The sequence below is a fragment of the Aristolochia californica genome, unplaced genomic scaffold, assembly GCF_029961685.1.
Source record: "Aristolochia californica isolate CCGP_79_NKW_82.1479 unplaced genomic scaffold, dmAriCali1.0.hap1 SCAF_12, whole genome shotgun sequence".
Classification (NCBI taxonomy): domain Eukaryota; kingdom Viridiplantae; phylum Streptophyta; class Magnoliopsida; order Piperales; family Aristolochiaceae; genus Aristolochia; species Aristolochia californica.
The window spans coordinates 27,444,725-27,459,336 of NW_027181793.1; the positions used below are offsets into that span (position 1 = coordinate 27,444,725).

The following is a 14,612-nucleotide window of genomic DNA, read 5'->3' on the forward strand; positions in this document are numbered from 1 at the left end:
TCACCACTATCAGACATGTCCGACAATCTTTAACCTCATATAGTCATACACAAAATCAGCCTAGCATGGAAACAGAATTGTGTTACAGGCATAGCAAGACCAGGCAGAAGTATCAATGAACAGCTGACGACCAGAACTTCACCCCACTTACCCATCTATAAAATGCAACACTGCACACACATACAGCATACCACCTGTATCAACTGATAAGAATCAGATTTTAGGGAGTGGTAGAATGGGGTATGTTGGTGGGTAATAAGTTTTGCTGTTCTGTGGCAGTATGCCCCACATCTCAGGCTAGTTGTTTAAGAGCGAGAGAAGTAGTTGAGGGAATATATTCTCCAACTTAGTTTGGGTTGGTAAGATCCTGTGTCTCTGTGTTTTTCTTTTCATTTCAAGGTAAGATCCTATGCTTGTTAAATTGGGAAGAAGCTAGAAAGAACTAGCGTAGCTCCCAGCATGGTGGAACCTTCATAGAGATTGCCAACTCAGAGATTAAATTGCCATTTTATCCTTGAAAACGAAAGTGAAAATAATTACCTTAACCATCAGAACAGGCAGATGGTACTCCACTCTATTTCTCCAAAAAAATTTCTATGCAGCTGAACAAAGCAAACTAAGACTCATGCAAAGCAAATTATGCAGCTGAACAGGCCGATGGTTTGCTTCTTGGAGTCCAGGTCTCGGTTACCAATCAAAAGTCAAGTCGATTGACAGAAAGGAAGAGGGAATCTTTGGTTGCAAAATATTTGTTTACCAATAGAAGCAAACCTCTCAAGATCAGAATCAAACCAATCCTCATCAAATGAGAAAATTTATAAACAAACAGAAGATCAAAAACTTAGAAAGTTAGCGCAACCTAGAGCTAGAAGTCGGTTAGGTAACAGATAAATTTCCTGAGAGGATAAAACATGCAAGAATATTCTTGCAGCCTCCATGAGAGAGGATCTTTCTGTTAAATTCAGATTTTTCTGGAAGAGCACGATGCAATGAAAATAATTTGTTCTTTGCCTGTTAAATATCTAGTGGGTGCATGCCATGTTAATGAATGGATGAGTTACCATAGGGTATAACTCGTTTGTCCTGATAAAAAAAAAAATCCATTTTACTTTCAGAGTTGGAGTTTCATGAATTTAGTAGTAGGTCCAGCAAAGCAAGTATGTGATAGGAATACAGCTAAAGCACATATTTAAGATATAACAAGAATGGAAGGAAAGTTGTAGAATGAATAAAAGATGCAAACAGAGTGAGGAGCCCATGGAGGCATAAACATCTTGACAATTGTTCAATATCAAAATAAAGAATAAATAAAAGTGCAGTTCCATATATTTCAGAAAATTGATATGATAATAAACAACAAATTTTAGTAAGCTAGAAAACCATCTCATTACATGAGAACTTCAGTGTATATCAAAATAACATCATTTGAATGTGGGACTTATGAACATGACACTTCATGGTGCTTCAGAGCCAATTGCAACCCACCCTATTAGAACTTTACGCAGTGCTGCACATGTCAAGGGAAACAACTATAGCCAAAGCCAATCTCAGCTAAGTTGCAAGTCCGAAAAATGGATCCTTTTTTCTATACCAAAAATGTATGTCGTATACAAGTTACACTTTTCCTGTTTGAAGGTAAATAAACCAAAACTCTCCCTCATAAATGTTTTAAAAAACCAAACTCCTGTTCCCAGGAAAAATTTCAGGACCACATAAGGGATCAAAACCCTCAAGATGTGAAAAGGATCTCCACAGGTCAAGCTAAATCATTTTGTAAGTTCTGCAGATGGTAAAATCAAACTTATCTATCTCCCAAGGGTTCAAGCTGAACTTCCATCCGGTCTATTTGTTGAGACTCTCGTTCTCTGTGAGGATGCAGAAGATCAACGGAGTCATCTTCCTCGGTGTTCCCCAACACCCAATTCCCTTTTCCTAGCCCCCTTTGCCTTCTTTTCTGTGTTATTTCTCGGTGTTCTAAGTAGGCCACAAGAAATGCACCCATCACAAACCATAAAATCAAAGCCCAGTTAAGTCCGCGGACATTTTCACCCCCATATCTGTCCCCTAAATGTTTCATGCCAGTAAATAGTGCTGCAATCCCCACTGCAATGGCACATCTCCCAGAAATAACATGCAAATATTCCCAAAGCACCCTCCTTGGGGAACTCTCCTCCCCATTGGCAGGTCTTTTAGGCCGTAAATATGCATTCATGGCCTGCAAACATGCCAATATTATAGCAATGGTACCAAACTTTACATGTGTGGAAGTGATTGAAAATCCACGAAGCTCTGCAGCAGCAAAAAGGACACCAAGCAGGACAATTGATAATCCTGAGTACTGCAAATAAACATGAGTTTGGAACCACCAATCACCTTTGACATGTTTTAAATACCTGGCTGCCAATATTCCACCTGGAAGCAGGATGCCCCACGCCACAAACATCATGAACCCATGAACAGCAAGAACTGGGCGTAAATCTTGCTCTGCCTCTGCAGAGCCACGCATAAGCAGCACACGGATAGGCCTACCGCTTGTGACTGAATGCATATTTCTTTCACTCAAATGACCCTCCGACCATTGTGCACCCATGGCCCACACCACCCTGAGAGGGGTAGTTGGATCAATCTTATTGTTGCAAAGAGGATTCCCACCTTTACACGAAGGTTCCAAGGAACGGGAAAACTCGAATGTTATGATCCCATTTTCTGACTTGCATCTTACATGTGTAAGGTTCTCAGCCGTAGGATGAATACTCAGTGCATCCTGTCCATCAATCCAGTAAGTGCTCACACGACCCATCCCAGTGTTGTCAACCCAGCCCACATATGCAAAGCTATTTATCATTCCACCACCGAATGCAATTGCAAGGTAACCACTTTTTTTCTCACCTCGAGCTGCAATTGAGATTGAATCACCTGACAATGTCCAAAAGAAAGTAACTTGCTGATCATCAAGAACAACACTGTTATTGTACATATCTGAGAGACCTCCATCTACGACTTGAACTTTCCAGCCCATTTTCTGGCCATAAAGAGATTGATAATAAACTTGGTCTGGAGTATTGCGATCAGGTAACCACACCAACTCTGTTGGACTGGCTGGAACTCCTTCAGATTCTGGTCCACCTGCATAGATAGTTTCAGATACATTTCTAGATGTTGCATTCCCACCAATCGTGTCTGAAGTAACGTAGAGTGCCACATCATGTCCAGCTTGAACAGAAAATGTCACAGGGACCCCCCTCTCGACTCGCAAAACTGGAGCCTCTTTCTTATTGATGTAGATAACTTTAGGAGGGTTAGGAGGGTCCGGATAATGCAATGCAGGTCCTGTCAAAACAACCAGTGGAGTCTTCCCATCCGCAAAAATAATATCTTGATCTTCTGTGTCCTTTGCCTCCAAAGGCCCCACACATTCTTTCACTACTTCTGAGACATTAAAAGTCAAATGCCCATAGGTCACCTGTGGAGTTCCTCCATGATTTTGGGGAAGATAATATGGTCGAAGAGCATCTGGAGGCCGTATTAATCCCAAAGCCCATATAACTGTCATGTTAGCATTTTTGTCCACAACGACATCATACTTCTGGTCTATAGTATCCAGGGGTCTCTGAAACCGAACAAAAGAAACACCATCTTTTCTATGACCATAAACTAATCTTGTGTTGTTCACTAGTCCAACAGGATCAGACCCTTCATAGATAGTATCAGGGCATACTCCTTGGACTGTTCCATCTTTGCTCAGTAAGCACTCACTGTATTTTGTAATAAAATAATCATCAGCAAAAGGTATGCCTTCCTCTGTGAATCCAGTTACACAAACATCAGCATGCAGCATAAGCGAGGAGGCAGAGCCAGGCTGTGCCCACCCGAAGGCCATGTAGTCCAGTGATGCAACAGCAGCTTCGAGTCCAATATCTATAATTTCACGATTAGGGTCTAACGTCCATCTGAGACGGTATTCAGGTGAGAGAACTTTGCAGTTCTGGAACATTGTGGGTTGTTCATAAACTCGATTTTTCAGAGCCTTGAAATTTTGAGAGGTAGGTGCAGGAGAGGGAGCAGAATCTGGGCTTGGGGCCGGAGGCAAATCAGAAGTTCCATTAGCTAAACCAGTAAGGATGACATGCCCAAAATCAGAATAAGTAGGTTTATCCCACACACCAACGACTCTGATCTGATCCCACGTAAGGTTCTTCTTCAACTGGATAACAAGGCTATCGTTTCTATAAGTTCGATTCAATTTCTGCTCGGAGAGTTCGAAGCCTAGCGTCAAATTCTCGAAGTCATCACCTAGTGCGCCCCACCAGTGCACGTCGGCTCCCTCAATCATGTCAAACTCTGATACTTGAAACGAGCAATCGTCGATCACACGGATCGTGCCCCGCAGTTGGTGCTGAACCATGACGAAATCGGACTCGAAATCGACCAAAAAACTGTTCTTAGAACAGTTCTGAGGGGAAAGCGCGTCGCATAAAGAGAAAAGAAGACAAACAAACGCAACAAGATTGAGGAAAAACCTCCTACCTGATCTACTGGCCATGGAGGCGGGAGACTGAGACGCAGATCTACAGCTGCAGGAAAGAATAAACATGGAGGCTAGAGAGTGGAGCGGATCTAAAGCTGCAGCGAAAGAATCTGAAATGGCATGGATCCTGTTAAGGATTTGAAGGAAAGTGTAGACTCGATCGGAACTAAGGGATTAGGCACGATCCCGACGGAGAAAAACTGGTTATCGTTGCCGCCGTCGTCAGGAAATCTTTCGTGAGCTCCAGGGGAGAGGAGGTTGGTATTTTCATTTGGACAAGTATACCCCCCACTTATCTCACAAACTTCATTTGATGCCATACATTTAAAATCTTAAAAAAAGATCCTCCTCCTCCAACTTCGAAGATCCTCATTTTCTGCGTTTCTCTGTTAACACTTCATACCAGACCTCTACATTGCCATTCTTCTGGAAACATGATGTCTCCACCATGCTCTTCCTCAACAAAGATTGACGTTATTCTTGATATCTCCACCATTGCCATTCTTTCTAGGTCCATAATCTCTACTTGTCTTGTTATTATTTTAACTGCAATTACTAAGTTTATTTTCGTGGAAATTCATGTGAGAGAAATAATAAAAACAAGTTTTGTAAGAAGCTCAGTCGCTGCTGTTTCTATTCATATTTTAATCCCATCCTGAAGGAGTGCAGAAAGCTTCATATCGACGTTATCAAACAATAAGTATTGGCGCAATACGTTACTGGCCTCGTTTGGAATATCAGTAAACCTGAAATTCTTCTGTATAGATTGCTTAATCCTCCAGAGCCGGAATTATCGACATTCTAATAAATTTTGCTCTCATGAACTGGAGTGTCCAGGAATATTGGAGAAATTGTAAAGTCCCAATTTTAGAATCTTAGGGTTGGGAGTTGGGTGATAATGGTGCAGAAATCATTCATGTTAAAATTTTCTGTTGCTTGAGATAATACCAACAACATTTGTTGGAAAACACATGTGTAATCAAATGCTGCTTGCTTAGTTGATATGTAATTTGGAGTACGATTGTTCGGCTTACCTTGCCTGGTAACTATAGATGCATGCTTCCAAAATAATCTCAGGAAATATGTCAGATCAGAATTCTACATGGATCATTCAAAGGAGTAGAGAACTCTATAACAAAAGCTTCTGGCTGGATCTGGGATTTAACCAGGAATTATGGTGTTTCTTTCTAAACCATGTAGTAGATACAGCATGGGACAGACTCAAAGATAAACTGAGCATCAAGACAACAAACTTCATTACGTCCTCTTTTGATCCATTTTAGAAGAATTTCTCCTATGACTTGGAGAAGACTACTAAGGTTTCCAGGTTGAAAGATAAAGTAGCCTTGGAAGCTGGGTGGTGGGTGATAACATGCAAACTCACGTATCTTTTGCGATAAAGTAGTAAACTATCAGGAAATAAACTAAATAAAAACAGAGGAAATTCTGAAAACATCCTGATCAAATGAAACCTAAAAAATGTCTCTGGCTGATGTGCAGGGAAGGGAAGAGAGATGCACCTTCTCATCACAGAGGAGAGGCAGAAGACAGAGAAGACAGGTTTCTGCCATTGAATCACAAAAGAGGTGTGTAGACTAGAAATTCCAGAAATACTTTGAGAACTGGCTTGAATGGTTGCAACCGGAACCAATTTGTCTGCAAGGGACCAAGACCTAGTTGCATGACCAATGCTAATTTACCCTGATATGCTTTCTGAGACATGTACTAACACATGATTCTAGTAGAGGTATGTGTTAAGAACTTTCTTAGGTTTCCAATGGTGAGGGAAGAGAGCATTCAACATGGAAATATGGGTTTCTCAAAGGAAAAAGAAGAGGATAGGCTAGTTAAATCTTGTGCTCGAGCTTTCGTAATAAGACAGCAAGAAACAAAAAACAAAGTAGGGTTTTTCTTAGCCGCCCTAATTGACCACGAATTTCTCTTTAAATAGATGATTAAAACCCTAAGATTAACCTTAATTTTTATTTAATAACCATACTACCCTTATGAACTAAAGCAATTCCCTTTATGTTCCACTTTTGCACGAATTACATCAATATCCTTATAAAACACATAATTCTCCACTAATTAAGATGGTGCCTAACATTATGCTGACATTTTTTTTTATCACCAGCCCTATATCCAAGATTCCATTGACAAACCTTTTAGCAGGGTTTTTGAGATACTTACGAAATACCATTTTGCACTCTGTTTTAAGCATTTTACTTGCTATTCCACACTCCAACTTATGGATATTTTTGGAACTACAATTTATAGTCCAAACATCAAGACATATGGAACTGCTGTTATGCGATCTGAGTCTTCATGATATTTTAAAAAAAATCACCCTCAAAATACTTACTGAGCTGCCATTCTTCTCTTTTTGCGGGTCTCCAAATTTCCAGCCTTAAATATTTTCATTATTAGATAGAAGAGGTGATGACAGATTGGTTTCAAAAAGACATTCATGAAGACAAATTTTTTGTACTGTTTTAATATATTGTTTCCTACATCTGTTTTCAGTTACCAGTCATGCTGATGACAGACAGAACCAGATGGAGAAAAATGCTTTCCTATCAGCATGGGCCATGGATTTGCTTCTCCAATTCATCCTTTCGAGGATTAGCAACCACTTTAAAAAATAAGCAGCTGTTTCCTTTTCCTCCTTTGTCAGTGCAAATTCAAACAACTTCCTTGTAATTTTAGAATCCGTATAAATGGAGCATGGAGATGACCGGTTTGCCCTAGACAAGCTCTATCATGTCCTTTTTTGCTTCTTCATCTCTCTCTCTGCTGCAGCTCTCTCCAATCGATCTTGTTACTCTTTTCTTCCCCCAATGGAGCCTCTTGCTTGCACATTTGATCTCTCTAGTAGCTGCCGCTGCAAAAGAAGTGGGGGATGAGATTGGATTGTTGAAGTCCTCTGGTGCTTCTTTTAAAGATGCTATTCCTCATTATCTGGCATCTTAATTGCATCAGTAGTTCTTTCTATCTGGAAAATTTTCTGTATACCAGCACTACCAGATCATTTTCATGGAATTTTGATGGTTTAATCTTTCTAAATATTTCCTCCTTTCTACAAAGGAATCATGTTACTGAAATTTTGGTACAATCAGTTGATTTTCTAAGAAAAACCCTTACTATTTAAATAAAAAATTGATTTTGTGGTTGATTCTAACTATAACAAGCAGAAAGCATGACAGCCAGTCTTGAGTAAACTGGGTACTACTGTCTGTAAAATACAAGTCCACCCTCAGCAAAATATTCTAAGTTGCCAAAGCTAGATGGAAAAACCATTCTTGTACATTTTAATTTCTTGTATTTGGAACAGCTTTAATTTTCTGTGTGAGATCACTTGCTCTTTTGTTTTAGTTGAACAACCTACTGCATATTAATGACAAATGAAGAAAATTATCATCGTGCCAAAAATGTTGCAGATGAAATGACTACTTGTAAGCATATGGAAGGACATTTCTTAAAGATATGATCAAATCCTAGCCACTTATGATTGGATTTAAAGGGCAAGATTAGGAAACAAAGTCCCGTGCAGATGGTTTTGGACCTCATGTTTGTATTTGCTTTTGTTATTCATTAACTGGAGTCATTCTATTAATGCCAGTTTGTCTGTTGTGAGTTACATGGTAGTTATTTTTTATTTAATTTAATTGCTTGTATGATATTTTACCATCACCATTTGTCCATCTGCTAAATGTTTTCTCTAGGTACTGTTTTCCACCATCGTTAATTTCTGAAATTTGGACTTGAGCATGAAATAGAACACTTACTGTCAGAAATGATACAATAAGAGCTTTAGTTTTAAGTGAGAGCAGCTTGGAACTGTTCTATGGAAACTGTTCTAATGATGGTGTGGAGGGATGTGTTGACTTTATGGGGATGAGTCGGGTTTAAGTTAGATTTAAGGGAACAGAGTGGGGTTAGGTTGAGTTCAATTCGTTCGAATATTTGTTTTAAATAACTTAGATCGGTCCGTCGGTTCTAGTTTGGGTTCTCTAATGTATCTTTTAAATATGGATTATTAATATATAATGGTCAATTGTTTGATGATTAAATTTGGGATCCAAACTTATCTATTTTAGCAAACTTATAAATTAGTTATAACTTATGATTGATACTTTTAATTGTTTAACATAAATTTATCAACATTCCATAAACCATTAATTTGACAAAAAAACTGAAACTAATGAGAATCTTATGTGTGTGTACCTTGTAACTCTGTATACCAACTCCCCTGCCTTCTTACTTGGATAAGGGAGAGAAGGGGTTTTAGTGCCCTTACTCTCCTTGTCTTCATGCTCTATGAGAGAAGCTTCTCTCTCATTGAAACAAAAACAGGGGGGAGGAGGAAGGGGCTAGGCTCTCGTCTCCATATCTTTGTGGAGATAGGGGATGGGAGAGCAGCGTTGGGCAGAGGGGAGAAAATAATAATAATAGAAGAAAGTAACTGAAGAGTAAAATCTTTAGTTCAAAAAGTGCTATCTGCTTCATCATCCCACAGTTGGAAAGGTGTTTTGAGTTTTTATTGGTCTAACCAGTGGTGCTGAGTTTATTGGCCTGATCAATATCTAGCCTCTACTGCTGGGTTGCACTGAGAACCACACATTGATATGACAGTGTAACACAAGCAACAAAGAGCCTTTTGCACATGAAACAAAGGTCCTAATGAAACAGCTGGTAAAAGGTTTGTCATCACAAAATTTTCCCATGCAGACAAGATACAGCCTTGGCTCTACAATTAGAGAAAAGATTGCTGTTAGAAAACTATTTTTCTTGACTGGTTTAATTACTGCAACACAAATTAAGGAGTTGATAACCAGCACAAATAATAATAGTCGAATGAGGCGATCCTAACACTTCTCTAAGATGCTCTTTCGTCACATCACGGCAAGTCTCTTTCGTTGGTGTTTTCGCTTGGTCCAACCACGTCCTACATTCTTCTATGCACCTTACATTCCTAATCACCCTCTTAATGACCCCATATTTCTTTTATTTGACCTGCAACGTGGAGACTCAACGGCCCAAAAAAATATCACTGATATGAACCCTTGGCTCACTACATGTCCTCCAAGTATTTTTCCATGGTTATGATTGCATCAAAAAGCTATTTGTAACATCTTTTTATATTGGGTGAAGACGAAATTTAAATTATAAAAGAACCTAATTGTAAATTCAGACCAAACAGAACGGACTTTCTTGGAACTAATTCAAGGCGACAATGGTACAGTTTTTTCTGCTAAATGCAGCCAAATAGTAGAAAACTTCAAATTTCTGACAACCAACTGAGGTCTGAATAATACAGGGTCTGTAAATTCTTGATTTTCAGATCCTTTAAGATTGACTGACAGCAAGAACTCCACTACTGAAACGTTTCTTCCAGCAAGAAGAGATGGAAAGGGCAGCCTTGGACAAGAGTCAACTCTTCCACTTCAGTGTCTCATGACATTTCTTTTAATTTCTTTCTCCTGTGCAGATCCCCTTGATCTGTACCTGCTGTTTCCCAATGTTTTTTCACATATCGAGTGTATTACATAGCTTACTTCAAACCTAGCTGGAGATACCGAGAGGCTCTTAGTTGAACAGTTCCAATAATTTTTACTACAAAACTCAGTTTTTTTTTTTGTGATGACAGTCTCTTCTAGGTACGTTTAACCCCTTCTGAAACTCTGCGGCCTTTCTTCCGACTCCTCGTCAGGCAGCTTCACAGCAGAATAGGCACCAGCCCCACAAAGTGCACCTAAGATAGGGGCAGTCAAGTAAACCCAGAAGGCCTTATAGTTGTTTGTAGCAACAGCAGGCCCCAAAGTTCTGACTGGGTTCATGGAAGCTCCACTACCTGCCCTGTAAAATCGGTGAAGAAAGATGTCAAGAGATTACTCTGGTGAAAGTTTTAAGGTGTTAAGGGCCAAAAGGGTATTTCAGCTAACCCTGCTATAAGTATGTTGATCATGACTGTTGCCCCCACTGCAATTCCTGCAAGCTCCCCCACCTGAAACAATGGAAACCATATGAACCACTCGTTCAAGCTTGTGATGTAATTGTCAAACAGCAACCTTCAGAGCGTAAGCGACTCACAGCTCTTGAGTCAGTTGCAACTGCTGTCACAACGAACATGAGGTTGAAAGAGATGATGAACTCCAAGGCAAAGGCTTGTAAACAACTGCTGGCAGGTACAGTGACTCCACCCCCCATGAAAGGATCAAATATTGCTTTCAAAGCAAAGCTTGCACAAATAGAGGCCACAATCTGTGCTCCTATGTAAAAGGGTACCTGCAAAATGAGTGGTTATTTTCTCTTGTCATTCTCAAGCCATTAAGGAAAAGGCAATGAGAGTAGCTGTGGAGGTTGATTCGTTTACATGTCTCCATGGGAAGTGGTTGAAAGCAGCAAAGGCAATGGTGACACCAGGGTTGACATGGGCCCCTGAAATGTGACCCGTCGATAGTATGACTATCATCGCAGCTTGGCCAGTTGTGGCTGCTACGCCCAGTTGCGTTAGTGATCCTTGTGTCTTCTGATTAACAATTGCTGCAGCAATCCCAGCGAACATGAGGATCAGTGTGCCTATGAATTCTGCTCCTACCTAATGTCACGATGAAGACAAATCAATGCGAAGCGGTCAAAACTGTATTCTTCGAACAAAAACCTTGTTGTCAAGGCATCAAACGATTGTATAATGAGAAACGGTGATTGGATCAGATGAACCAGTTCATAGAATGTTTTCATGACAGTAAAAATGGATCCTGGATGGAAAAGGAATATAGACTCACCTTTCTGGCAAGAGAGGCCTGACGGGTGCTAAGCGCGCTGAGAGAGCCCCCTTCCTCCGGCGACCATGATATAATTCTACTCGGTTTGAACGCAGCAAAGACTTTGTTTCCTGAAGTGCATGAAGTTACAGGAAGTTCGCCTGGCATGATTAGCAGCAGAACTTTCCAAAGGCTAGCTAACAAAAGAAGGCCCCAAGGAGCTTAAACACTCAAAGCTCTTTCTCCTTTACACTCCAGAAAAGCAGACTGGAATAGAATGAAGCTGAAAATTTTCTTCGGTGTCTCGTTATCTGATGCTGGTGGGTTTATATAGAAGCTGCCTTTGGGTCGTTGAGTTAAAGCATAAACAAGAGAATGAACCGAACAAGATTAATGGAGAAGAGGAGAATGTCTGGTGGGGCTTCCTCGAGGAGAAAAGTAGTGGTCTCGGGAGCTCCAAAGCACCTTTACTTTAAGACATGACTCGTGGTTTTCTTGTCAGTTCCATACTTCCACTGGTTTGGTTTGCCATAATTCTAGGCAAGGCCACTTCTGGACGACCATCACATTAGAACTGCTTAATTTCAATGAATTGATTTATATCCAAAAATGAATATATGAATCAAAATTTAACCTACCGAAAGCACTGATTTTAATTTAATCAATCTTAGTATACATTCGATTATGATTCATATTTAAAAATAACAGAGATATGTGGATTAGTTGTATTATTGATATGTTTGGAAATAAAAATGCTTCTGAGTAAAAAGACAGAAATTTAAAGTGATTTAGCCATAATGACTTACCCAAGGAGACAAACTTGAACTGATTGATTAGAGTCATTGAACCCATGATTTTGTAACCTTTCTTATCTCACTTATTTTGATCTTATAAATTACTTTACTTTTGTGTAAGATGAGAGTTGAAAGTTGAAACGATCACTTTTTATTTGATGCATCCTTTGGAGAGTTTGTATTTTATGAATTGTTTGGTCGTTTTTATTATTAGAAAAACTCATTTTCAGGGGTAAAATTATAACTTTGAGAGAAATCATTAAACTCAAAAAGTTAATGATTCAAAATTACGGTGATTCTAATTCTCATAAATGGTTTTATAAATAATCATGTTAAAATTATTTGTGAAAAATATTAAACATGTTTTCTTGTGTTACTTTCGGTATTAGAAAGGGTATGAGTGTTTTGATGCTTTGAGTGGAACTTGGTACATTTTTGCAATGTTTTTTTTATTTAGGATGCTACTTATTATAAGTCTAGCTCACTCTAGGATGACTCAAGATTGGACATGGTTGCTCTCTTGTCCCAATGGACTTAGTCTTTATGTATTTCTCTTTTAGATGCTATGATTATAGATTGTAGATATGTTTTTGCTATTAAGTATAAGGCATGCGACATTATTGAGAGATACAAAATCTGATTAGTTGCTAAAAGATGTACATAAACATATTCTATAGATTATGGTGAATTTTTTTCCCAATTGCTAAACTAAATTCGGTTTGAATTCTAACTTTCGTGGCAATGAACCAAAGTTGGCTAACTACATCAACTTGATGTCAAAAATATTTTTCTATATGGTGATCTCAATGAAGAGTTCTAGATAAAACAACTACCTAATTTTATTAGGGTTTAGGGGAGTCCAATCAAGTGTACAAATTGCATAAATCTATTATGGGTTAAAACAAATCCCTAGAACAGGGTTTAATAAATTTAGCTATGTTGTTATGGGATTTGGATCTAACAAAAATAACTTTGATAAGTTTGTGTTTATTTTGAAAAAAAACAACTAGTTGTGTGATATTGATAGTTACTATAGATGATACTATTGTCTTTGGAGATGACAAAGGTGGAATTGCATATATCAAAGCTTACCTTCAAACGTATTTTCAAATAAAAGATTTGGGAATTCTCAAATATTTTTCGGGTAAAGGGGTGGCAAGAAACAATCAGATATTCTTTTATCTCAAAAGAAATATACACTTGACCTTTTTAGTGAAACTAAATTGTTGGGTGCTACACCTGTTCATACCCAATTAGACGTTCATCATGATTTATTTGATGATAGCTCTCCTCCTTTGAAAGATATGACTTTCCATAGACATTTGATTGGAAAACGCATATATAACTAAACCAGATATGTTGTATGTTATGGGAGTAGTTGGTGAGTTTATGGAAAATTCTAAGAAAGTACATATAAAAATTGATCATAGACTAAGTTAACATCTAAAAGAGGTCTTATGAAACTATTAGTCAGGAAATTAACCACTGATTTTTGTGTATTTGTTGGGAAATTTTTGGTGACATGAGAAAGTAAAAATTAAAATGTAGTAGTAAAATCAAGTGCAAAAGCCGAATAAGGAGTCATGACAACCACAATTTGCGAAATGATCTAGATACATTGGAGGTAAATTTACTAATTGTAATGAACCGTGATAATCAAGCTACCATTTTTGTAGTCGGTAATCTAGTTCTCTATGAAAGAAAAAAGTACATTGAAGTAGATTATGGCTTCATCAGAGATCAAGTATTGAGTACAAAAATTATAACTCCTCATACAAAATTTGAACATCAATTGGAGCCAAGTTTGTTACTTTGTGTTCCAATTTGGAAATGTTTGATCCTACTTCATGGAAGTGTTAGAATTTAAGTTAAAATAGTTTTATACTCGAGTATGCTTGATATTGGAATTGCTTGAAAGCATTAAGGTTAATTGTCTAATCATCTTGTTTCCACCTTTGTACTTGATTCTATAATTAGTGTTAAAAAATTTAAAAGAATCTGGCACAGTGGATTCTATGCCATGCGTTGAATAAATAGGTCAAATTTTAATCAGGGCTAAGTTAAATTTTTAACCCAAAATTATATTGGGCCAGACCGGGTCTGACTTTCGGAGAGTACTGATTAGAAAATGAGAAACTAGAATTTCGATATCAGACGACTTATATCGCGTTTAGTCCCACATTGGATAAGAGAAAAGTCAGTAGAAGATAACCATGGAATAAATTGTCATTGAAGCCCACCAATAAAGCATACCTTTCTCGGCCTTTTGGCTAAGATCAAGTGTAGTATCTGTTCTTATCAGTTTAATATCTGATACGTGGTCCATCGGACCACATGATATTAAATTAATTTCTTTTGGGGGAGGACCCGATATCTGTAGCTTGCTATAGGGGTCTCTCGCGTGTCGCCCATGCGTTGCACTACTGCACGGGCCTGGCGCACCCCTAAACTAAACCTAATGAGTGAAGTTTTGAGTTCTAACATCGCTGTCTAGCGTTGCACTAAAATGTTATGGTTTAATCAGAA

General features: G+C 38.5%; 2 protein-coding genes, 1 long non-coding RNA gene and 1 other non-coding gene across 4 annotated transcripts; 2 read left to right on the top strand and 2 right to left on the bottom strand.

Moving 5' to 3' along the window:
- Nucleotides 1-1,563: 1,563 nt before the first annotated feature.
- LOC137946926 (cytochrome b561, DM13 and DOMON domain-containing protein At5g54830-like) lies at nt 1,564-4,754 on the bottom strand. The gene has a single exon (XM_068793209.1). It carries the CDS (start codon nt 4,592-4,594, stop codon nt 1,802-1,804), a length of 2,793 nt encoding a protein of 930 aa, XP_068649310.1. The 5' UTR covers nt 4,595-4,754; the 3' UTR covers nt 1,564-1,801.
- A 150-nt stretch (nt 4,755-4,904) lies between these two features.
- LOC137947045 (uncharacterized) lies at nt 4,905-7,610 on the top strand. Its single transcript, XR_011111108.1, has 3 exons — nt 4,905-5,039; nt 6,029-6,114; nt 7,052-7,610. It is a non-coding gene; the product is annotated as an uncharacterized lncRNA (long non-coding RNA).
- A 2,130-nt stretch (nt 7,611-9,740) lies between these two features.
- LOC137946319 (aquaporin NIP6-1-like) lies at nt 9,741-11,562 on the bottom strand. Its single transcript, XM_068792561.1, has 5 exons — nt 11,314-11,562; nt 10,902-11,126; nt 10,619-10,813; nt 10,471-10,532; nt 9,741-10,384 (listed from the first exon to the last, which is right to left on the bottom strand). The coding sequence occupies exons 1-5, from the start codon at nt 11,458-11,460 to the stop codon at nt 10,192-10,194; spliced, it is 822 nt and encodes a 273-aa protein (XP_068648662.1). The 5' UTR covers nt 11,461-11,562; the 3' UTR covers nt 9,741-10,191.
- A 2,773-nt stretch (nt 11,563-14,335) lies between these two features.
- Nucleotides 14,336-14,533, top strand: LOC137947121 (U2 spliceosomal RNA). The gene has a single exon (XR_011111170.1). It is a non-coding gene; the product is annotated as a U2 spliceosomal RNA (small nuclear RNA).
- The last annotated feature ends 79 nt before the right edge of the window (nt 14,534-14,612 follow it).